Source organism: Talpa europaea (genome assembly GCF_964194135.1).
Source record: "Talpa europaea genome assembly, chromosome: 5".
NCBI classification, from domain to species: domain Eukaryota; kingdom Metazoa; phylum Chordata; class Mammalia; order Eulipotyphla; family Talpidae; genus Talpa; species Talpa europaea.
Window position 1 is genome coordinate 107,373,882 of NC_140071.1, and position 26,313 is coordinate 107,400,194.

Sequence of the window (26,313 nt, forward strand, 5' to 3'; positions counted from 1 at the left end):
ACATTAAAAAGGTTTCAGTATATAGCTTAATAAATCAAGATCTGATATATTTCATTTTTTAATTGAAATAACATTGGTTTACAACACTGCATATGATTCAAAGGTATAAGATCATACCACTTCAAATATGTTTTACTAGATCTTACCACCACAACACACCCATAGTTCTCCATCAAATTCCTTTTAGTCCATCCATACTCTGCTCTCCACTACCTACTTCACCTTTGGTAGCCTCAATTTTACAGTTAGACTTCTAGGGTTTGTTATTTCCTTAGTTCTGTCTGACCTTTTTATTTTATTTCTCTGTCTTCCACATAAAAGTGAAACAATTCAGTGTTTATCTTTTTCCATCTGACATATTTCATTTAGCATTATCCCCTCTAACTAAATTCATATTGTCACAATGGCAAGAGTTCATCTTGTTTTATAGCTAAGTACTATACATGCGTGTGTGTGTCTTATATCTTCCTAATCTGCTCATCTGTTCTTGGGTACTAGGTTGTTTCTATGACTTGGCTATTATAAATAGTGCTACAAGGAGCACATGAGTTGCACGTATCCCACAAATTTTAGTTTTTGCGTCCTTCAAGTATAGGTGCCTAGAAATGGAAATGCTGAATACATGGTAGATTTACTTTTAATAATTTGAGGACAACTCCATATTGTGTTGCCTGGCTTGGTGGCTGGCCCAGGGCATCCCGTCCTTCAAATAGATGTTATCTGCTGTGGTACCACCTCAGCAGCACTGCCTGTGAGCAATTCCAGCTGCTGCTCCAGGACCTTGTAGAAGGAATGACACCATTTTGAATGAGTGGCCTTTTGACTATTGGACATTACAGAGATTCTCTGGTGAGACAACCAGCCATATATGGCCTTAGAAATTTTTCCTGTTTCTCAATCTCCCATGTGTTAATAAACCCAATTGTTATTTCATCATAAACCTGAGTGGTGTCTTGCAATTGTGAGTGCATGGATGACAACACACAGACAGTGACCCATCCCCCAGCTTTGGCACTGTTTGTGTTAACATTTTAGTTGACAACACAAAAGTATTGGACATCCATGGTTGACAAGTACCAGGATCCTTTCCTTGCATTGGTCACCTTAAAGTGCAATTGCAATTGCAAAACATGTGGAGGATTTGATCTGGGGTAATTTTGAATAAGACACGTTCGGTTTGGGTGGCTCTGCTTCCCCTCCTCCCTTGCTTCTTTTAATTTTTCCATCATAGGTTTTGGTTTGATGGATCTAATAAGGTAGATGATTTTTGTGTTGTTGGGGATTAGATGGACATTTAATTGGGGCTCACTTACAAACTCTAATTTAGGGCTTGGGCTTCTGGGGTTTTTCATGGGTGCATATGTATGAATATTTTATAATGTCTTCTTTGGCTCGAGAGGAAGTGAGCTAAGAATCAGCAAGAACAGATTCGGGCTGTCCCCCAGAAATTAGATTTGGTAAAGATGGAAGCCCATTTGCTGGTTTGTGTCCAGTTATTCCACTTTTGACTATTGTGTACTCTGGTTAAGTTACTTAAACTCTCTGCCTCAGTTTCCTCCTCTGTAAAAAAATCTATCTTAGAGTTGATATGTGGACAAGAACTGTGTTCATTATTTGGGTGAGAACAAAACTCACATGAGCATTGGCTAATATTATGTCAATGCCAAATATTTCAGTATAAACAGTTTTTATTTTTTCTGTATAAACTATGAAAATCTTATGGAATAAAATTTATCAAAATGAAAGTCCCAGAGAATCATAAAACAATATGTTATTTCAAATACTGATTGTTAATCACTCTGCTTCCAGATGAAAATGTTTCTCAACCATCTCAGTTCATATTTACTAAATTTCTTTGAATTGTATATTAAAAACATGATGAAAACAATATTACAAAACTTTAAATTATGAAGAGGAGCTAATTCCTTCAGTGCATTTGTACTGTCTTATTCTTATCTCTGATAAATTTTAAATTTTGTTAGAGATCTAAAAAACAAAGGAATGTTTCACGCCAATGGAAAAAAAACCTACATAAAACAAAAAATAAACAGTTATTGATTCTCAAGATGAACCTTAAGTTTTTGTATGATTGTGATTTCTCCATAATTTACCAAACTAGAGATAAAATGGCATATGAGTGTTTAATTTTTTTTAAAGATTTATTTATTTATGCATATAAGAGCCGGGGTGTAGGCCAGAGGTGTGTGTGTGGGGGGGTGAGAGGATTAACCAGAGAAAGAGGGGGAGCAGAACAGGCAGATTGACTGAAATATACTGCTGAGGGGAGCAGCAGGCAAGACAGGCAAGGTCTGCTTCCCCATGTGGGTCACTTTCTTGGCCAGGGATCCAGCTCATGCTGCAGTGGCTGCAGATAGCTTCATAGTGCTGAGACTTAATCCCTTGTACCACTAGAGAGTCCCCCATAAATGTAAGTAGATATATATAACAGATAAATAGATATATATAATACACACTGATCATGATGTAATGTCTGACCCCTTCATTTTAATTTTTCCTCTTTCATGAATATTTTAATCTCATAAGAAATGAAATTTTCTACACAAAATTTTCTATGCAAGTGTTTTCCTTTTCTGTAAGAAAGATTAATCTCAGTCCAATTGATATGCTTCTCAAAAAACCTTTGCCTTTTATCATAGCCTTGGCAAAATACAAAGACTTCTACCCCAGTCTAATTTATTAACTAATAATGATGTCATCATAGGGTATTTCAAAGTATATTATCACATACATTATGTAACTATATAAATAACCTTATGAGAGAAGGACAATTATATAGATTTTATTTCTACTTTTTTTTTTGATGTGGCTTATTTTAAAAAGCAAATGTATTTTATTTATTTATTTATTTATTTATTTATTTATTTATTTATTTATTTATTTATATGTTTGTAAAAGAACTGGGGTGTAGGCTAGAGGCGTGGGGGGTGAGAGGATTCACCAGAGACAGAGTAGGGAGTAGACTAGGCAGATTTACTGAGATACACTACTAAGGGGAGCAGGGTGGGTGAGACAGGAGCTGTCTGCTGTGCCATATGTAGGTTAGCCCCTGACCAGGATCAACTCAGGCCATGATGGTGATAGTGCTGAGACTAACCCCTAGGCCATAAGGGAGGACCCAAACAAACTTTTAAACATTACTTCGCAACCATATATTTATTTTAAGATTTATTTATTTATACAAGAACAAGGGTACAGGCCAGATGTGCGGAAGGGTGAGAGGATTCACCAGAGACAGAGTGGGGAACTGAACAGGCAGACTGTCTGAAATACACTGCTGAGGGGAGCAGCAGGTGAGACAAGAGAGGTCTGCCACGCCATGTAGGTTGCTCTGTGGCCTGCGGGGATCGAACCAACGGTGCAGAGGCTGCGGACAGTTTCACAGTGGTGCAGCTTCACTGCACCACCTGGGAGACCCTGGACATCATCTTTTTTTTTTTTTAAGATTTATTTATTTTTATACAAGAACTGGGGTACAGGCCAGATGCGCGAGAGGGTAAGAGGATTCACCAGAGACAGAGTGGACAACAGAACAGGCAAACTGATGAAATACACTGCTGAGGGGAGCAGCGGGCGACACAGGAGAGGTCTGCTGCACCATGTGGGACCCTTGTTGGCAGGCCAGCTGGGATCAAACCCATGCTGCAGAGGCTGCGGACAGCCTCACAGTGTGGCGCTCAACCACCTGCGCCACCAGGAAGTCGTATTTTTAAAGGCCATTAGAGATCATTTTGAGAATGTGGTCATCTCACAAATAATATAACTAGTATTGAGAGTTTACCCAGTTTATACAGTATTACATAGCACACAGTGGTAGGGTTAAAACAAGAATTAATATCTCTGACTTGGACAATAAAGCTTATTAACCTACACTTTAGCATGTTGTCTTTATTATTACAACTATCATTTCACTTATTGTTTTAGATCAACAATTCTAATTTTTTGACTGAAAATATAAACTGAAACTTTATCCTAGTAAGAATACCTGTTTTCCTCTTCTCTGCCTTTTCCACAATTCCAAGTGATTTACTTCATGTAACCAAAATAACTTTTCAATAATTTATATAATTTTTCAATTATATACTAGTTGAAATGTTAACATCAGTGACTTCAACCTCCTAGTAATTTCAGGACTCTCAGTAGCTTTTATAATAAATCAGGAAATATAATATTTTTGAGGAAATAGTATACCCTCTAGAGACCCAGGAAATAATTTAATTTTATATTACTAAGGTCCTTTCTATTTGCTTTTATTTTTTTTAATTTTCTTTTAAAGATTTATTTATTTATGCATAAAAGAGCTGGGGTACAGGCCAGAGGTGTGGGGGGTGAGATGATTCACCAGAGACAGAGTAGAGAACAGAACAGGAGATTGACTGAAATACACTGCTGAGGGGAACAGCAGGCAAGCCAAGAGAGGTCTGCTGTGCCATGTGGGTTACTTCCTAGAGGGGGGGATCAAACTTGTGCTGCAGTGGCTGTGGACAGCTTCATAGGTTGCATCTTAAACCCTCGCACCACCAGGGAGGCCCCTATTTGCTTTTAGTCTGCTGATTCAGAGTCCATTTCATAGTTCATTGGTATCACTAAAATTGAGAAAATTGAGAAAAATAAGACTACATGAACTTTACGTAAGTAAAGGATAATATTCTTGCAGATAGTTTGGGGACTTAACTGAACTAGTTTAGAACTCTGACTGCTCATCAGTGTAGTTACTATGAGTACATTTTATTTCCTTGTGAACCAGTATTATAACCATTTATGTTTGAAAATGTAGAGAAGGAATACTTCAAATGCTTGAGTAGGCTGATGGAGTGAAAAAAGGTATAGATCTGATGTTAGAGGCCAACATTTATATATTAAATTATAGCTTTATATTGAATGGCCTCTGTTTTTTTGAAAATTTCGATTTCATAAGTTATGTGTTAAATTCATAATGTTATCAAAATGTGACAGATAATGGGAAGTTTGAGATGACAAGGAACATTTGAACCCTTACTATTTCCAATAAATAATGCCATTTCCTAAACACATCTTTCATAACATATGTGCCTGGGTCCAAGAATAGCACCCCTTGATATATAGTTTGCTCTTCTGTTCTTAATTTTATAAATTACAATTCCCTGTACCTGGTATATATAAGATTCTCTCATATGCACTGACAGAAAAAAAAAATCCTGTACAAGTGGTATGTCTTTGACTACTTATTCTCATGTACCCATCCAATCCCAATATTCAGTGTTTTCTAGGATTTATTAAGCACAGATTAAAAGTATCGTTTTTATCATAAGTTCCTTCTTACTTCTAAAATGTTCTTAAATGTTAGTAACTACTTTATTGTAATATATGAATATGGTAGTAAATTTGCAAATTTGGGTACAGATAAAATAACCTGCAGAAGTTTAGAGTTTACCAAGGAAAAGTAGGAAGAGTTATCAACTGTGAAGTGCCCTGAAGTTTTTGTGTGCCCTGTTCTAGCACCCTGTCTATGCTGACACCACCTAGAGAAGCATGCCTACAGGTCCACAAACAAATGAAAAAGGAGACATTTCTTGTGATGAATTTTATCTCTTAGTTCTTGCATTTTTCACACATAAGTTGTGTCTGGCTTAAAGATAAGTATCTCCTGAATGCAGGCCTGCATGTCCCTTTCCACAGAGGTGTTAGAAAATTATCATACGCCTGCACGCATAAATACTATTTTGTCACTTTAATTGCCCTTTTAGTGTGATTTATTTTTTCTATTAAAAAAAAAAAAACAAAACCCTGCATGTTATAAAGGTATATAGGATGGGCTTTATATTTTGGATGGCAGTGAAAGCAGCTGACTGGCTGCTTTGTACTAGTCTGTATTACTTTTTGTACTAGTCTGTTTTTCTCTATGCTAGCCCTCAACATTTGACTCTAAAAATAAATTTATTTACCTCCATATATTCGTGACTATTAATTTTTAAGTCAGTATGATTATTTCAACTTACGGAGAATAATTCATTCAAGTGACTATTTGTTCTTGCAAAAACAATTAGAGTACTTACTATATGCCAGAAATTATACTTTGCCTTGAAGATAAAGCAACAATTCTTTTAAAAACATTAACACTATTCCTAAATAGTAGTAATATTGGTTGTAATTATGTCATTGTAAATAATAGAGTTCACTTCCACATGGAATTAATGTCACATCATTCTGCTCACACCTTCAAGACACACTTATTGATTTTTCATCTATTTATTTAATACATGCTTATTGATTACCTACTGTATGCCACACTCTGTTTGAGACATTATAGATAGATTAGGGAATGCGATCAGAGATATAACAGGATGATTTATGTTTCAGAGATTTGTAGACTTTTGTAGAAAAGTTTGGCTTTTTCTTTAGATAAAGCAGAAACTATTATGTTGAACAGATTATTACATTAACTGCTTTAATATAGTGCCTTATCACTCTAGTTCCTGTATTAAAAGATACTATATATTTGCCATTATCGATACAGGGAGATCATTGTGGGGAAAAAAATATAAGTGAGACTGATGATTTGAAAACAGCTATGGGGTTCATAAATGTGAAGTTGATTTTCTAGATCTGAGTGTAAGATTTGAGGTCTGGGAGAAAGAGATATAAACTGACTCCAAATTTTGAGTCCTGAACAATTGGCACCATAAAATTGCACAAAACTTTGTGTGTTTGCATTTGAGTATGCGTGTGTGTAAATGCATTCACACATCATATGCTATAATACATATTGTATATTAAATAATATTTTTAAATATTAAATTAAAAGTATGAAGTGGTTCCGTGCATGAAAATAACTGAACAATGTGCAAATTCATTTTGGTGCATTATATGCAGTCAGAAATTAAATAATATTTAATTACAAAAATAAAAATTAAAACCTCATACACATTTATAGATTTCCCTCTCTATAATTTCAGTCATTTTATATTTGATCTTTTCATTGACAACTTCCCAGAATATTTTTCTATAATATACTTTTGAATCAGTCATGATATATTTTTAAATTCCTTTCAATTGTATTTATTGTATAAGATTTATTGTATAAGCACTTAAGATATTATCTTTCATAATCCTCTTTTTTCAGTTATTATTTTTTATTTGTTCATTCTGAGATTATTTACATTTGCTGTAAGTGAGTGATATGGTAAATGTGATGTTTAGTGCTGTTTTTGAATATAAAATAAAGGATTTTCCAAAGATATAAAATGTGTAGAAGTGTTAAAATAAGATTTATTTCCTTTTTCTTAAATTATAAAATTATTTCTTTTTTTTTTAATATTTATTTATTTATTTATACAAGCACTGGGTACAGTCAGAAGCACAGGAGGGTGAGAGAATTCACCAGGGCCAGAGCAGGAAGCAGAACAGGTAGAAGGACCAAAGTACACTGCTGAGGGGAACAGCAGGCGCAGCAGGAGAGGTCTGCACGCCATGTGGGACTCTCGCTGGCGGAGGATCGAACTGGCACTGCAGAGGCTTCAGGCAGCTTCGCAGCCCAGCGCTCAACCGCTGCGCCACCAGGGGAGACCTGTTAAATTATAAAATTATTTCTATATAGTCCCTATATGAAGTGAAAAAGTCATCATTTTGTGTCAGATGTTATATTTTATATTACATAAGCAAAGCATGACACAAGTCTTTACCACAGTCAGCTTTAAAAATATTACATAATAAAGTACTGTTTTTAAATTTAACTATATAGGATTGTTACGGAGCATCCCCGATATAAAACGGGTTGCTGTGGGTCCTCACCAGCGCGCTTAAAAGGGACTTATTAATACTCCACTGCAGGCATGCACAAAAGGTTAATAAAAGGTTTATTTACAAGGGAAAGGGAACTGAGGAAATGTACAACTCAGGGAGAAAATAGGGAAATAAAATCTTTAATGTGTCCTACCATATCCACTGACCTGGAAACCCAATGGCATTCTCAGAGCTGGCCGTGCGCTGTGAGCTGGCTGAGAGCCAAAAAAAAGGGTATTTCCCCAAAGCCCATGTGTCTGGTTTTATACCAAACCTGGCTGCCTAACCCCACCCTCAGTTTCCAGCACCTTCCCTTTGGTGGTATGGGATTTGTCTCTCCCAATGTCTTTTGGCTTTGATCTAGAGTGGGGGTGGAGTCTACAAAGCCTGTATGGAATTAGCTTTAGGACATCCTTTTCCCCCTAAGAGGATAGCATATGCTGATTTTAAATACATATCATTGTGAATATTTTTTTTTAAAGATTTATTTATTTTTATTTATACAAGCACTGGGTATAGTTAGAAGCCTGGGAGAGTGAGAGAATTCACCAGAGCCAGAGCAGGGAACAGAACAGGCAGACTGACAAAATACACTGCTGAAGGGAGAAGCGGGCGCTGCAGGAGAGGTCTCCATGCCAGGTTGAACCCTCGCCAGCGGCCAGGAATGAACCAGCGCTGCAGAGGCTGTGGGCAGCTTCAGAGCAGCCCAGTGCTCAACCACTGTAGCACCGGGGAGGCCCTGGAATATTATTTTAAAAGGCTTAAAAACTAATGAAAGTGTGACACTTGAACTTAAAGACATTAAATTAAATGAAGTAAAGTAGATAACAGAGGGCGTACATTATAAGATTGCTTTATATATAAACTGGATAGTCAAATTCATAGAGACAGGAGCAGGGAAGAGAATGGAATGGGAATTTTTTTTTTTTAAAGATTTATTTATTTATTTATTTGTTTATTTATTTATTTATTTATTTATTTATACAAGCACTGGGTACAATCAGAAGCGCGGGAGGGTGAGAGAATTCACCAGAGCCAGAGCAGGGAGCAGAGCAGGCAGAAGGACCGAAGTACACTGCTGAGGGGAGCAGAGGGCGGCAGGAGAGGTCTGTGGACCATGCGGGACCCTCTTTTGGTGGATGGGGAGCAGCCGGGGATCCAACCGGCGCTGCAGAGGCTGCGGGCAGCTTCGCAACCCAGCGCTCAACCACTGCACCACCGGAGAGACCCTTACACTGCTTCTTCTTATGAGGAACTTGTATCCGAAATTATAAAGCAAGGAAAGAAGGAGGAGGGTCCCCATGGTGCGCAGACCTCTCCTGCTGCCCGCTGCTCCCCTCAGCAGTGTACTTCGTCAGTCTGCCTGGTCTGCTCTCCTCTCTGACTCTGATGAATTCTCTCAGCCTCCCGCTCTTCTGACTGTACCCAGTGCTTGAATAAATAAATAAATAAATAAGCAAACAAATAAATAAATCTTTAAAAAAAAAAGTTACTCAAAAAAAAAAAAAGAAATAAAAAAAGAAACAGTGTAAAAAGAATTAAACAAAAAAATAATTTTAACCCTGCTGGTAGAATAATCCTTTAAATGCAGCAATTCACAATAGTGTTATATATAGAAAGGAGATCAGTTATTATTTTAAGCCTGCTAAATAAAACTTAACTCTTGGAATGGCATGCCACTTGACCTTTCCTGGTTTCACCAGCAGTAATTTAACTGGTGCAAAGGGAATACACTTGCAAGTGTCTCCCGTTGACATGACAGATTCTCCTGGTAGTTCACACAATGTTCAAAAGGGATAAGTCTCTTGCTTCGGAATGCAAGAAAGAACTATTTTCCCAAGGAGCTACATGGTCCATATTGAAGAATGATACAAAAAATTTTCATTCTTTGTCTCAACTTGTACTATCAGCAGGCCCTCTGAAATCAACTCCAGCAGTTAAACATTCAAAAACTACTCACTTTGAGATTGAAATACTTGATGCTCAAACAAGAAAGCAGATATGCATTGTGGATAAGGTGAGTTTTATTTATTTAAATTTTATCTCATCTACACCTAAATTGTTGAACATTTAATTATGTACTAATGAGGGTTTTCTAAAGATATTCCTAAATTTAATGTTAATTTTATTATAAGTAGGATAGATGCTTTTTACATTGTTCTAGTAGAAGATATTCACTCACTTTTCATATTCAATTTATATAGTAGTTAATAATTATTAGTTTCTCTTTTCCTCTTATGTTGGTCACTAGCAGGAGGTAAAACTTCCAGTACTTATGCACTTAACTACATGACAAAATATCTGTAGGATTTTATCTTTATGCACTTCATTGCATATTCAAATTATCAAAGTGATTTAATAGTGTTTGTAGAAAATATCAGACAAAAAGCCACCAAAATTACTAGAAATTATTTTTAGCATATATGATCAAAACTACTCATTAAAATTATTTAGAATTGATTAATTTGTCTTGAAAACACACATTTCTTTTTTTATGGTAAGATTACTATATGAACAACAGTGTTCAATTTCCTAAAAAGGATGTTTTGCTTAATGTTACCTATCAATAATCATATTTCCTATTTTTCACTAGGGAAGATAAATATGTATTTCCTTATTGCCTCAGAAATTTAGAGGTTAGAGGAAAAGCAAAGGAGAAAGTTGTATACTGTTTTCAATTACCAGGAAGATAATTTTATTTTTTATTTAGTAATATACCACTATGACCAGTCTGTTTATTGAGTAATATAGATTTTTATTTGCAGATCAAAATGAAAGATAAGAAATTTTACAATTCATATAGGTGCTAAGTGAAACATAGAGCTACAAAACCATTTTTGAGCAACTCTAAATCAAATTAATTTTCTATTTTACCAATGTGGTTTATGTAATTTATATACATGCATTATAATGTTAACATCAATTTCAAGCATGTTATCATTTATCTGTATTTTAGTATATCGATAAAGTTTTTACTTTTTTTATATTAACAAGAATAAGACAAAAAATAAAAATCTCATTCAGAAGTTGCTGATGTTTATAATATCTCACTATTGAAAGTTTAGAATTTATTAGAAAATACAAATAAAAATTGAGAAACAAGACAATGCATGTGTGGATATAAATTAGTGAAGAATTTCCAAAGACCACGATTCTAAAATGAGATTACTTATTGTGTCCTTTGTGATAAATTTCTAAATGTTGACAGTAAAGCCACCCACACCTTAAAGGAGAAACTGATGAGCTCCTAATTATTTTCATTAAATTTTCTGCTATTGACATTGTATTTAAAGCGAAAACATGGCATTTTCCATTTCTAGTATTAAGTTGCAAAAATATTAAGCATGTAGAGAGCCAGTATCCTTTTAGAGATAAGCATTTCACTTAGGAATCTCACTTTTGAACTCTAAAAGTGCTGGTATTTGCATCTCAAATGGCAAACCTTGAGGGAAATTCAGTAGCTAGTTAGGGGATTAATTTTTGGAATTCACACCTTTCTTTATTGCACAATCATGATCATCTGATTTGCAACTTACGATAATCAAATATTTGATTTGGGATTTTACTTTGTCCTATTTTAGTTTAGTAATTTGGTAAATTGTATCATTGTATGGCAAGACATTTGAAGGAAAATAACTGGATTAATTTGCAATGTTTTATTTCATGATTCCTAACAGTTCATATCTGTAAACATGAGAAACAATAATTTTATTAGTTGTTTAGATATTATTTTTCTTACACAAATTAACAGCTATTTATTAAAGTCATATTAAGTGCTTTTTATTGGAATTGGTACTACCTAGCATGCAAAAGAAATATTGCTTGTGACTTAGTCCCTGTTTTTTAATAAATGCAGTATTATAAAGTAGTAAAAGTTAAATGTCATGTACTTTGGAACTAAGCATATCCAGAATGAATCCCTGCTACATCAATTATATCTATCAAGGCTCAAGAAACTCATAATTGCTGATCCCCTGAACAATTATTTAGAAATAGGCTAATAAAATCTATTCTGTAAGCTTACAGTGAAAAGAATAATTCATATATATATGAAAGATAAAGAATTTTACAATTATATATATAACATATATACATATATATGAAAGATAAGGAATTTTACAATTGTATATGTATATAAAACATATAATATCATAGTGCCTTGGACATAAATGAGACTGTATATATGTATACATACAATTTTTGTATGTTTATACATTTACACATATACATGTATATATGTGTATACATATGTACATTTAATTTTTAAAATCATTCTGAGAGATAAAAATCCACAAAATCAAAAGAAAAATATGAAATGATTAACTTTGTGATAATAGAACAAAATTTATACTTCTTTTTTTTAAAGATTTATTTATTTATGCATACAAGAACTGGGGTACAGGCCAGAGGTGTGGGGGGAGTGAGAGGATTCACCAGAGACAGAATGGGGAACAGAACAGGCAGATTGACTGCAGTACACTGCTGAGGGGAGCAGCAGGCAAGTAAGGACAGGTCTGATGCGCCATGTGGGGTGCTCCCTGGACTGCCAGGAATCTAACCCAGTGGCTGTAGATATCTTCATAGGTTGCATCTTAACCCCTTGTGTCACCAGGGAGACCCTAAACTTAACTTCTTAATAATTATCCATTGACATGCTTACTTTAGATATAAATTTCCAAATATCTTGAGTAGGATATATAGTTTAGTAATATTTGCTCATTATTTTCAGCTACAGTTCATATTTTCTGCCTGCATTTCCTTCTCCTAAATCCACCCCGTTTCTCCATCACTTCTCAAAATATGAACTCGATGACATCACCTGTTAGCTGGTGGTGAATATCTTCCTAAATCCAAAGATCATTTTTCAGGTGTATCTTATTCTGTGTATATGCAACATTTGCCACAACTAATCACATCCACCTCCTTAACACATTTTTGCTATTTGAATTCCAGGATAACACAATCATTTTTTTTTTTTAAAGCTTACTTCATTTTCTTTACTGTCTTTTTGCTACTTCATCATCTGCCTTATTGTGTGTGGCCTGTCACCAATTCAGTCAACAGAACTTCCACTATCTTTGGTCATTTACCTATTGAGACCAATAAACTCTAAATATCATCTGCCTATTGATGACTGATAAACATAAAATTTCAATTCACATTGTTCTCCTCATTCCAAATCCTTTTATTTACGTATCTATGTATCAGGTGTCTATCTGTTTGAATGTTTCCTAGACATACCACTCCTAGTAAATCTAAAACCAAACATTTGTTCTCCCAAAAAAATTTTCCACAGAGTTTTCCAAGTCAGTATATGGCCAAACACTTACAGGAATCATGACTCATCTTTTAGTCTCACACTTGGCATACAGTTCATCTTCCTAGTGATACCTTCAAATATATCCGGCGCTGACAAATTTTTACCACCTCTACTGCCAGCACTCCTAAATCATTTCTCTGCCTCTGTCCTTAGTACCTTCAAAATATTCCCTACATAGCAACCAGAACCAACCTGTTAAGTGATGTTGGATAATATTCCCTCCTCAAAACAAATCAGCATCTTCTTTTAGGACCTTTCCCAGATATCTATTTAATATTAGAAAAATATGCCAATATTAACTTGTACCTGTCCCTGCTCTATTTTTTATTTTACTAGTACTTATCATCACTTAACATATTGTTCACGTTCCTCTTTTTATTTTGCATTTTGTTTGGCCTACTCCTTGTACGACAACTCTACTTTTTGTTTCATTGCTCTATCTCCAACATTAAGATTGTGCTCGACACAAAGATTTTAACGATATAATTCATTGTATTACGTAACATATATAATAAATTGGTGCATAATCGAGCGATAAGTGGATTTGACAATACACTCATGCTTAGCAGTGATAGTCTTGACAATACACTCATGCTTAGCAGCGATAGTCTTGATAGTCTTGACTACAATGCTTGAGTATACATTTTTACATTTTCTAAATGAAATTATCAATGGAATAAATGTAAATATATTACAGAAGAAGACATTTAATTAAACCATTCCATCAAATGGCTAAATTCCTCCTGGTTGTCCCCAGAAAGATGCATAAAATTTAACATTGTATTAGCATATAACTTACTAACAGATAATAAAACAATGCAGATGGAGATATTAAATTAACCGATTTAGGTATTTCCCATGAATAATTAAAATAAAATGATTATCAAGGGTGATCAAATGGATAACAGATTTAAAATATTGTTATATATCATTCTTAAGCCTTTATTGGAACATCAAAATATATAGAAAATACATTAAAAAATGGAACTATGAATGTTTTCAGTTACTAACTATCCCTGTCTCACTTCTTTTGTGTAAAATGTCAGACGCTTATCTCATGATAAGTCGATGATTCAAGAGCACTGGCAAAAACTCTAAAAGCTAAAGTTGATGAATGTTTCCAGTATCAGCCCATTCTTTTTTCTTTAATCTTTTCTCCAAGAAACTTGACCTCAAGAGCCTTCATTCTTCTATTGTTTTATTTTTTCTATGTCAAAACTCTCAAAAGCATTTTCAAAGACTTACAAAAAATTTAAGCATGCAATAATTCTCTAGCCCGTCTAATCTCAAAAATACCAATTTTTACCAAAAAATAGTATATTTACAGAGTAGTATAACTGCATAAAAATTGCTCTTTTAATATGGTAATTTGAAATTTTGAGATGCTTTCATTTTTTACTTGTCACTTTTACCTTGGTCATGCTTCTTAGCATATTTATGCCTGAATTTGTTCATCTGTAAAATGAGAATGACACTTGCTTTAAAATAGTCTCATGGCAGGTTTCAGGCTTTCATATATATGTAAATAGCAATAAATTCTTTTTTTTCTATTCGTCTTTGTCTACCACTCCTTCCTTTCTATTTTTTCTTCATTTTTCCTCCTCTATCCCTCATCCTCCCATAAATGTCCCATTTTTCCTGCTTCCTCCTCAGGTTCCCTTTCTCCTACTTATTATGTAGTGTGATATACTAAAACAAACTTTTGAGTTTGGATTCAGATAGAAATGAATTTTAATATAAATCTGACTGCCTTCTCTTTTTCTTGGTCATGATGCAATATCTCTGTCCCTTACTATTTTCTATAAAACTATTATTATTGCCTTTTATAGAGGAAATGAAATATGCCAGTAGAGATATAAATATTGATAATCAATGTAATAGTAGAGAAGAATAAATATATCTATAAAGCAATTCATGAATAATATTTGTAAAACAAACATAGTTTATTGTTTATATTTAAATTTACATTTTCCCATATGAATTTATCACCATCACCGTTTAGAAGGTTGAACTAGATGAATAAGTTTTAGAGATTGCACTTAGAAAGAGAGAAATTGAAATTTACCAGATTTAGTGTTTCTCCAAATCTCTATTTTGACAATTTGGAATACCACAATACAATTAGAGTATTAATTGAGAGATATTTGTTCACATATTTGTCAACTGTTCTATTAGGAGTTAAAGATAATACATAAGTTCAAACTAATACAGTCCTTATCCTCATATATTTTATTCATCTTATGGAAGAAAAGCACAAAAGCTTATAAGAATATTTGAGTGAGAAAGAAGATACCAATGGTGTCAAATTCATTAAGAAGGACACAGAAATACTAAAAGTATCCCTTGTGTTAAGTTCTGTGGTGCACATTGTTGAATTTAATTAGATTGTTTTTTAGCAGAAAGATTTTGGAGAAAAAAATCAGTCTGTATTTGAGAATGACAACTAATAATCATAGGAGAATCAAGTTTCCTTTCTTTTGTAGGTAACTGAAGACTTCCAAACATACTTGTTCCAAACTTTTCATTCTTCGACTCTACAATGACTCAGTTCAATTCATATTCTTGGGATTATTTTCTAACGATTTTTTATTATTCCATCATTCAATAATTTAATCACCTACTCAAAATCACATTTTGTAGTTCCCATTCTATGAGTTTTGGACAAATTTTATTCTTCACCCCAGAATGCTCCTTCAGGATATGTTCAATTCATATTAATTTCTCATGGGGCAATTGAGAAACATGACAACCCCTTTGTATGCTATTTACTATTACCTAGATGTATTTATTGTCCCAGTAAATAACAATTTGTTAAAAATTTCCACTATATACATTACATAATCTAGTAGTTGGAAATGGGTATTTGTGAGCTATCATCAAAATCTAAAAGAACAAGATTGTGCTTGTTTGATTAAAAAAAAAAACAATAACAAGGCTTGTGTTTGATAAATAAGTATTTTATTTTTTCTGTTAATTGGTATTCATTGTATATTACAAATTTGTTAGTCCATAATGTGGTCAATTTTGTTTAAATGATAATTTGTCCTACATAGTTAAAGCACTATGATATGGAAGACAGTGAAATTACATAGATGATACGGAAATGGTCTTTTCCTTATTGTTATAATTCAAGTTGATCAAATGGCCTTGATTCTGTTATAAATATAAGTATTTCTTGGATGCAAAATTAGAGCATGTCATATCCAGGCAACTCTTGGATTTCATTCTGTATATCACATTTTCTTGACAATCAAGATAAAATAGTAACCTTCAAAGATTTGTGTTATGAATACAGAGATATCTTGTAATTAAGATTTTAGGTAAATGAATGAAAGTACATAAAAACCATTTTTTATGGAAATTTATGCATGGCACAAAAGAAGAAAAGCTAACCATGAGTCAAAATAAAATAAGAGGGATGTATTATACAATTAAAAACAGGCCTTTTTCCCATTGAGAAGGAAAGAAAATGGAAGAAGAAAATTAATAGGCTTGCATGTTTTTAAAAAAATTTATAAGGGCCTCCCTGGTGGCACAGTGGGTGAGCACTGGGTTGCGAAGCTGCCCGCAGCCTCTGCAGCACCACTTCTATCCCCGGCAGCTGGGCGAGGGTCCCACATGGCGCGCAGACCTCTCCTGCCGCTGGCTGCTCCCCTCAGCAGTGTACTTTGTCAGTCTGCCTGCTGTGCTCTCCCCTCTGGCTCAGGTGACTTCTCTCACCCTCCCACGCTTCTGACTGTACCCAGTGCTTGTATAAATAAATAAAAAATTAAGAAAATTAAAAAAAATTATATAAGATTTAGAAACCATATTATGTGTAAGGAATCAAACTAAACCTATCAAAATATGTTCTGTGGTATTTGGATGTTGAGTGTTGTGATGGGTAATCACATGTAAATAACCCAACATAAGATAATATGCGTAAGCCAAAACAGAGGTATAAAAAAGTACTATTTGATCCCAAATGATTTTCTTTCTTTTTTTATTTATGGATACAAGAACTGGAATGTAGGGCAGAGGTGTGGGGGAGTGAGAAGATTCACCAAAGACAGAGTGGGGAGCAGAATGGCAGATCTACTGAAATACACTGCTGAGGGGAGCAGCAGGGGAGACAGGAGAGGTCTGCTGCGCCATGTGGGTTATCTCCCTGGCTACAGTGGCTGGTGATAGTTTGATAGTGCTGTGTCTTTAACCCCTGTGCCACCAGGGTGGCCCCCAAATGATTTTGTTTCTATTGAAGAAATTGAGAACAGTTATAAAAGGCTTTTTCAGTTATACACAGTTCCAGAGCACTGAAGGATCATCAAGGGGATATATCTAACAGGAAAGGGCAACTCCAAAAGTAGAAATTATCTTTTCTAAATGCCTTACATCCTCTGCCTTTCAGGCTTTAAGTGAAGGAATATTGTTATACAGATTCCTCTTGAGAATTTAGAAGGAAGGCAAAGATTAATTTAAGAGTTTCAAATGTGCAAACGTTTCAGACTCCATACCATTAGTATATTATGTTTTATTAGTGGGTTTTTAAACTGACAGTCATCAAGTAATTTTCAATCCCTGTTGATCTACCAGGATTCAACTGAGTAACCTGAGCCGACCAACCTGTCATCACATAAGGCGTATGAATACCACACTCATTTATTTTCCTATGAGAAAGTTGTTCTATTTTAGATAGATTAATTTTGAACTTCCTACTATATCTAGATAACAGATATTTTATTTGAGAATTGATCTCTTAAATCAAGGAATGCTGTATTTCTGCTTTCTTATAAACTCATCTTTCTAACATCATTTTGTGAAAAATTGACTTATTACCTGTCTCTTTTTTCTTATTACTGTTTAAGTGTTCTCTTGCACTGCCTCAAAAATAAACATTAAATGTTGCTTCATATTTGTTTGTTTCAAGCTTTGCAATTATTGGTTATTTGACTTTTTATATTCAAAATGTAATATAATTAGTGATTTATTGTAGAAAGACATTTGATGAATTGCTGCGTGTCTAGCTGGATCCTTTATTTGTCAATACAGGTCTGTATGCCATTGAATGTGGATTTATAATCGGTTTCTCATAAACCTCATTTAATTAAAGCCTGTTATAAATTGACCTTAATTTAATCAGGTCTTTAGCATAGAGTCCTGAGTCAATCATTCAGAGGATATGCTACTCCTTTTTAGCAGGCATAAAATTTTCAAAAATTTCTCTCTATATAATTCCCAAGAAAATATCTTTTTCATAAAGACCATTATATATATATATATTTAAACTTACGACATGACAAAAATATGAAGAGCAAGAACAGCCATAAATCCTGAATGATAAGTTGCTAAAATAAAATCTGCTTCATTTCAAAGTAGGAGGAATAAACAAAGTAGTTTCATTATAAGTGTGAAACATAGACCCATAAATTTACTTATTTGTTTTTACTTTTTAATTAGCCTTTTTGACATTGTGTCAATAAAATATCTTCTTAGATCTTGTTGATAATAGAATCTCTACAACTTAGTAGTTCTTGTATGTCAGTTTTTAAAAAGTAAATATAGTTTGACTTAAGTGCTAATTTTTAAGCATACTGTTATCGGAGCTATGATTTAAAAAATGTAAACTCATAGTTTAGCTCAGCTTCTGCACACATACAACCCCACTGTCCTCTGCCTGATTATGTCTCATCTAATTATCACTCAACTATCACATCAGGCTTAAAGTAGGAGTCAATATATGGAGTTTTATAGTACATATAATGTATATTTGATAAAATGTGCAATTTCTTTTAAAGATTTATTTGTTTATAAATAGAAGAACTGGGGTGTAGGCCAGAGGTGCGGGGGGTGAGAGGATTCACCAGAGACAGAGTAGGGAACAGAACAGGCAGACTGACTGAAATACACTGCTGAGGGGAGCAGCAGGGGAGACAGAAGATGTCTGTCTTGCCATGTGGGTAGTTCCCTGGCTGGTGGGGGATGGAACTCATGCTGCAGAGGCAGTGGATAGCTTGACATTGCTGTGCTTAACCCCTTGTGCCAGCAGGGAGGCCCAAAATGTAAATTTTTTTCTTTCAGAAGTGCTAATGCTGTTCCCACATGGTTATTCATTTGGAATATTGAAGAAGCTGAGACTAGGCAAGTGATTGTAATATGATCAAAGTGACCCCATCTATAGATAATTCACTTTTCAGAGTTAATATTTGAACAAACTGATAATGTAAAACTTACCTTAGTTTATAAATCTGCTGACTCCAGATTCTCTCCCAGTTTGTACCATATCCAATCAATCAGTAAATCATTTTATTCTATACACAATACATGTTCTCATTGAAATGCTACCACCTTAGTTTAAATCGCCTTCAGCTATAACTGATACTGAGTGATCTATACAGGTCTTCACTGAACACCCATAATATTCATAGGCAATATAGGGTGAATATACAGTAGAGTTTTCTCAAATGTAGTTAGAATTATAGAGGCTTCATAATGTTATCGGGTGTGAATAGAGTTTGGAATTTGTTATTGCACATGAACTTTTTTTTATTCCATGATATGAATATGTTCAATTTGTAGCAGACACAGTGATTCCTTTAATACCTCTGTTGTTTGATGTCACACATCTGATCAAAATCCCACAACAGCTACATATCTCACGCAGATGAAAATTCAAGCTGCTCTCTCAAATTCTAACAGGTTGTGCTTCATCTCTCCACCATCACCTTTCTGGTAATATCTTTAGTCACTATGTCCCTAACTCACTCTGCTCCAAGCACACTGGCCTGCTTGCTGTTTCTTCAACTCTCAGATATGATGATCCCTTAATCTTTCTGCCCTTGATGTTTCTTTCTCTTTTTGGAAGAATCTTTTCCAAAATATCTGCATAGTTATCTCACAACCTTAGTCTTTTGTCCATATATGTTGACCTCCTATTAGAATAATGTCTCTTTTCCATCATTCCTGCTCTCCTACCTTCTTTTATATTTTCTTCTTAGAACTAATCACTCTTAGACATATAATATATTACAACTTCCTAATTTGCTGTCTCATTTCTTCTATTATATGAGTTTACTCTCTGCCATTGTGTCACAATGATTTAAAAAGTAGATTCAGGGCCTCCCCTGGTGGCGCAGGCGGCTGAGCACTGCGCTGTAAGACTGTCCACAGCCTCTGCAGCGCCGGTTTGATCCAGGGCGAGGGTCCTTCATGGCATGGTAGACCTCTCCTGTCTTGCCCGCTGCTCCCCTCAGCAGTATATTTCATCAGTCTGTCTGTTCTGCTCCCCGCTCTGTCTCTAGTGAATCCTCTCACCCTCCCATAAGTCTGGACTGTACCCCAGTTCTTGTATAAATAAATAAATCTTAAAAAAAAAGTGAATTCAGATACAAGGCTGCCGGTATATAACCCAACTCAGCAGCTTATTGTTGGTGTGGCAGGGCTCAAATCTCTTGACATTTAAGTGCATTAGTTTCCAAGCTGTCGTCTGGGGATGAAAACGGTACTTAACTCCTTTATTTGCTAGGAGTAGTAAATAAGTCAACTGTTTAGAAGAGTACCTGGTACATAAAAGTCCCTTTGTAAGTGCTCACTGTTATTTTATTTTATTTTATTTTTTCTCACTATTATTTTAAATGAAGTAAGATTTGTGTGTGTGTCCACGTCAACACATATTTTCCACTCCTGTATGTTCAACACATTTTTTTTTCATGAGAACTTTGAATTTCTACTCTCAAAGCAACTTTCAAATATACAATACAGTATTGTTATCTATAGTCAAGATGTTGTATACTTTGGTCCTTTCATATCCTCACAGCTTATTTATCTTATAATTAGGAAGCTCGTACATTTTGGCGATCTTTACCCATTTTCCTCACACTCATACCTGTGGCAACCATCAATTTGTTCTACGTTTTTATGAATTTGGATTTTAGTATCCACACATAAGTGATATCATAATGTATGCATTTTTCTCTGTCTGAATTATTTCACTTGAAACATCTTATGTATATAATATTTTGTTTTGTGTTAACTCCTTAACTTCAAACACATTCCACGTCTTTCCTCCTTTTTTATAACCCTTCCCATGATAAGAAAATGAGCAGAGGGTCTGAATATACACTTCTCTAAAGAAAACATGTAGATGGCTAACAGGAACAAAAATAAATGCTCATCAACTCTCATTACTAGATAAATAAAAATCAAAATAACAATGAGACATCAACTCACGACTGAGGATGGCTGTTACCAAAAGGTCAAGAAACAACAAATATCAGAGAGAATGAAAATAAAAGGAAACCCTCATACACTCTTGGTGGGAATTTAAATTGCTGTAGTCATTATGAAAAACAGTATGGAGATTTTTTTCAAATTTAAAAGAATTCCATATAATCCAGCTATTTCTCTGCTGGATATTTATCTAAAGAATGTGAAAATAAGGCCTCCCTGATGGTGCAAGGGGTTAAGCACAGCACTATGAAGCGATCTGCAGCCTCTGCAGCATGAGTTTGATCCCTGGCCGACCAGGGAGCAACCCACATGGTGCAGCAGACCTCTCCTGTCTTGTCCGCTGCTCCCTTCAGGAGTGTACTTCAGTCAATCTACCTGTTCTGTTCTCCACTGTTGAATCCTCTCATCCCCCACACCTCTGGCCTGTACCCCAGCTCTTGTATGCATAAATAAATAAATCTTAAAAAAAAGAATGTGAAAATAATAATTAAAAAGATATATGTAGCCTTGTGTTCACACAGCATTATTTATAATGGCAAAGAGTTGGAAAGAGCCTAATGTCCTTTGGCAGATGATTAGAAAAGAAGATGTTGTATATAGAGAGAGTGAACTATTACTCAGCTGAAAAAACAAAGTAAAACAATGAAATCCTGCCATTTACAGCAATACAGACGGATATATTATGATAAGTGATGTTAGATGGAGAAAGACAAGCATTGTTTGGTTTCACTCATATATGCACAATAAACAAAAATATGGACAGATAAAACACAGACTCTAAGAACAAACTAATGTAGAGGACTATGGGTGCCTTGGTGGTTTATGGGGTGTAGTGACATATATCTAAGGAGGTATGATATAGACAAATATAGCAAACTAGTGTTCACTCCAAGGAAAGAAGAATGGGCAAGAATAAATTGGATAAATTGAATAAAATGAGTCAATTATATGGTGCAAGAGGAAATTAGAGTTTTGGTGGCAAATATAAGGTAGCATATATAGATAGATGTTTATTTGTGTTGTTACATATCTGAAACCTGTGTATCTTACAAACCAATTTACCTCAATAAAATATTAGTTTTAAATATTCTGGTTTGAAAAACTGAATATTGATGTCATTAATGGAATGGAAGCAGCTCTTGGTTTAATACATAAGCATTCAGTTTTGACAGCTGAAATTTGTGATCACTGTGTAACATTAATGTAGACATGTCAAATATTCAGTTTTATCTGAACATTTATAGCTGTGAAAACAACTTGATACTGGGGATATATACTGGAAGTATGAAAATTATGGCATTCAAATTTGTGGAAGTAGCTTTCTAGATAAAAATGCTACATTTTTACACAGGTTTACCAAAGCAATATAATGAAGATGTTGAAACTTATGACTCATTTAATGATCAATTTTTTTTTCAGAATTTCAGAAGCATTCAGTAGTAAAATTTTCATTGTTCCATAAGATGAGAAATATTCTGAATTTGTTTCATTGTTGAGAATGAATTCTTCCGTGAACATGAAATTTGAAAATTAATGCAATCACTTTCAAAGACTTGCATTATATAGTAGCATTTATGAAGGCAATGAATCAGTGGTGCAGAGATAATTCTAGCATCTATCTTTGTGGTTGATGTCAAACAATTCATTAATAATATAAACTTTCTAAGGTTGATTTTCCTGTACAGTTATTTTTGCTTGAAACTCATTTCACGTTACCTTATTGTTAAAACTGTGCCATAAATCCTGAGGTAGGCAAAAAGAAATGTGTGATTATCATTTCAAAATCTGAAGTGATCACTGATGTTTTGGCAATCACTTTAAATCTGTCTCTATCATCAATATAGGACATAAGATCCTTTCATATCAATAGATTTGATGTACTTAATTAAGAAAAGTCCTACCACATTTTAAATGTAAACGATATAGCAATAAATGACAGCACTTCTCAGGTTAGACTAAGTAATGGCTCTGAGTAATCGATGATACCATAATAAGGGTTAAATTTCATTCATATGGCATATTCAATGTGACAGAAATGGGGCTTCGCTCTGAGCTACTATTTCTATTCTGGAACCAGATTGATGAAGCATCTCATCATTGTCACTACTAGCTTTCAAATACAGTACACAGCAAAATGCTACGTCAATAAATTTGTGCTACTACTGTGAAGTTCCACAGACTGGGTGTCTTATAAACAACATAAATTTTATTTCTCACAGCTCTGAAGAGAGCAAATCCAAGATCAGGGTGCCAACATGGTCCAAGTCTGGTATGGATCCTATTCTAGTTTAAAGACTGCCATTTTATTATATCTAGAAAGTGAAGGGATTCTCTGGAGTCTTGTTTATAAGGGCCTTAATCCAAATGTAGGCTCTCAACTCTTCAGCTGTATGTTACCACACGACGCCCGTCATCAAGGCGCGGTAGACCTCCACCACAGTCCATTGTGTCCCTTCCTAACTTGGTTTTCCACCCACTCCTGTTAGCCTAAGTTTTAAATTCAGTTTCCAGAGTTTGCTTTTGGTTTAGTTTTGTCTGATTCTGTTTTGTTTCTGCATATTACACATATGAGTGAAATTATTCTGTAATTGTCTTTGCAGTTCACTTTGCAAAATCAGCAGTCCTATGTGTGTTGTGGCAAATAACGAGTGTTCATCTTTTATAAAGTTAAGAATTACTCCAAATATATGTAATTTTAATTCCTTTATATTTTCCCCTGTCTAATTGCTATCTAGGACTTCCTATACTATTTTGAACAACAGTATTTTGAATACTAGTGATGAAAATAACTTGTCTTCACCTGATCTTAGAGGAAAAACTTTCATTTTTTTCACTATTGAGAATGATGTTAATGGAGGATTTGTCATAAATGGCTTTTATTATGTTTAATATGTTCCATCAATATTCATTTTTAAGGATTTTTATCATAAAAGGATATTGAATCCTACCAAATGATTTCTCTGCATCTATTAATATGATCAAGTGATTTATCATTCCATTTTTTGATTTGGTGAATAAGATTTATCCATTTTTGGATATTGAAACTTCATTGCATAGCTGGAATAAGAAGTATGAAGTCATAATGTGGGATTCTTTTAACACTTTGATGAATTTGGTTTGCTAAGATTTAGTTCAGGATTTTTATGTCTTTTTTCATTAGGGAAACTGGCATAGTGTAGTGGCCCTGTCTGCTTTTGAAATCAAAGCAATGTTAGCCTCATGATATGTGTTTTGAAGTATCTCCTATTATTCCATTTTTTTGGGAAATATTTGAAAAAGGAAGGTAGTAGCTTGTCACTGAAAGTTTGGTAGAATAAACGAGAAACTGGTCTTGAACTTTTGTCTTTGGGGATACATATGATTGCTGTTTTAATTTCCTTCCTTGTTATTGATTTATTCTGGATTTCTATTTCTTCCTGATTTGGTCTCAGAAGATAGTATGCATTTCACAATTTGTCCAGCTCTTCTAGGATATTTAATTTATTGGCATGTTTGTGTTTGTAGTAGTCTCTTAGGATCCTTTGTATTTATGACATATCTATTGTGACTGATTTCATTTCTGATTCTATTTACTAGAATTTTTTCTTCTCTTTTCTTTCTGTGTTTAAATACAGGTTTTCCTATTTTGTTGTTATTGTTTTTTGAACGAGTTGGTTTCATTGATCCTTTGGTATATCTTTTTTATTTCTTTTTTTTTTCTTTTTGCTTTAATTTTTATTATTTTCTTCCTACTGGCTTTTGGTTTTGTTTGTTCCCTTTCTAGTTCCCTAAGGTGTAAGATTAGGTTATTTATTGAAGTGCTTTCCTGTTTCATGATGTAAGCCTGCATTGCTACATAGTGCCATCACAGTACTGCTCTTTGCTGAGTCCCAGAGATTCCTGTAGCTCATGTCTTCATTTTGTTTATCCACAGATATTTTTTAATTTCCCCCTAATTTACTTATTAACCCAAGAGGTAACTCAGTGTTGTATTTTGAGTCACCATATAGTAGAGGTTTTTCCTGCTCTCTGTTTGTGGTTGATTTCTAGTTTGATAGCATTGTGATCAGTGAGGGTATTTGATCAGATTTCAGTCTTCATGAATTTTTGACATTTGTTCTATCTTCCAACATGTGGTCTCTCTTTGAGAATGTTCTATATTCACCTGAAAAGAATGTGTTTTCAGCTTTTTGGTGAGTGCAGAAAACTATAAACATCTGTTAAATCCATGGGTCTAGTTTTTCATTTAAGGCTATTGTTTCTTTGCTTATTTTCTCTCTGGTTGATAGTCTTTGCAGAAGAATGGGGTTTGATGTCCCTCATCACCTTTGTATTGCTCACAATGTCTGTTTTCAGATTTGTTAATATTTGCCTTATATATTTTGATGTGCATTCATTTATTCCATTTATATAAATTGGTGTAATGTCTTTTGGTGTATTGATCAATTAATCAATATATAATGTCTGTCCCTGTCTCTTAGTACCTTGTTAGCTGGAAGTCTATATATTCTGATTTAAGTATGGCTGCCCTGCATTATTTTGGATTCCATTTGCTTGTCAGATTGTTTTCCAACTATTTTCTTTGATCATATGATTATCTTTGGAACTCACATGGGTCGCCTGGAAATGGCAAAATGTTGAGTTTTATTTTCTTGTCCAACTAGACTCTTTGCCTCTTGGTTGTAAGTTAAGTTCATTTATATTTAGATGTGTATTTATATATAATGATTTGCTACTGCCACTTTGTTGTTTTTTTCTGAGTCTATAACCTTGTTCAATTTTTTTTTTTTTTTTAGATTTTCTTCTCTTTAGTTAGAGAAGAGTTCTCGTTTCTTCATTTCAAAGTAGGAAGATCTAATATTTGCAAGCTTTTCCAGCTGGTGGTTCTGTAGTTATTTTATTTTGGTTTCAAGACCTACTCTTCTAACTGGAATCACAAGGAGTGAAAAGGGCCTGGAATTGTCCAGTCATTTACTGAAATGTGCTGGAGATGGGGTGGGGGGCTGACTCCTGTTTGTGGTGTTGCCAAA

General features: G+C 34.3%; 1 protein-coding gene across 1 annotated transcript in view; it reads left to right on the forward strand.

Annotated features, from left to right (window-relative positions):
- Positions 1-9,562: 9,562 nt before the first annotated feature.
- TECRL (trans-2,3-enoyl-CoA reductase like) overlaps positions 9,563-26,313 on the forward strand; it is a gene marked incomplete at both ends in the record, with an annotated part of 77,617 nt that continues 60,866 nt past the window's right edge. The window contains one exon of the mRNA XM_084233490.1: positions 9,563-9,796. Within this exon, the coding sequence (XP_084089616.1) occupies positions 9,563-9,796 (234 nt within the window). The remainder of the gene's footprint in view (positions 9,797-26,313) is intronic.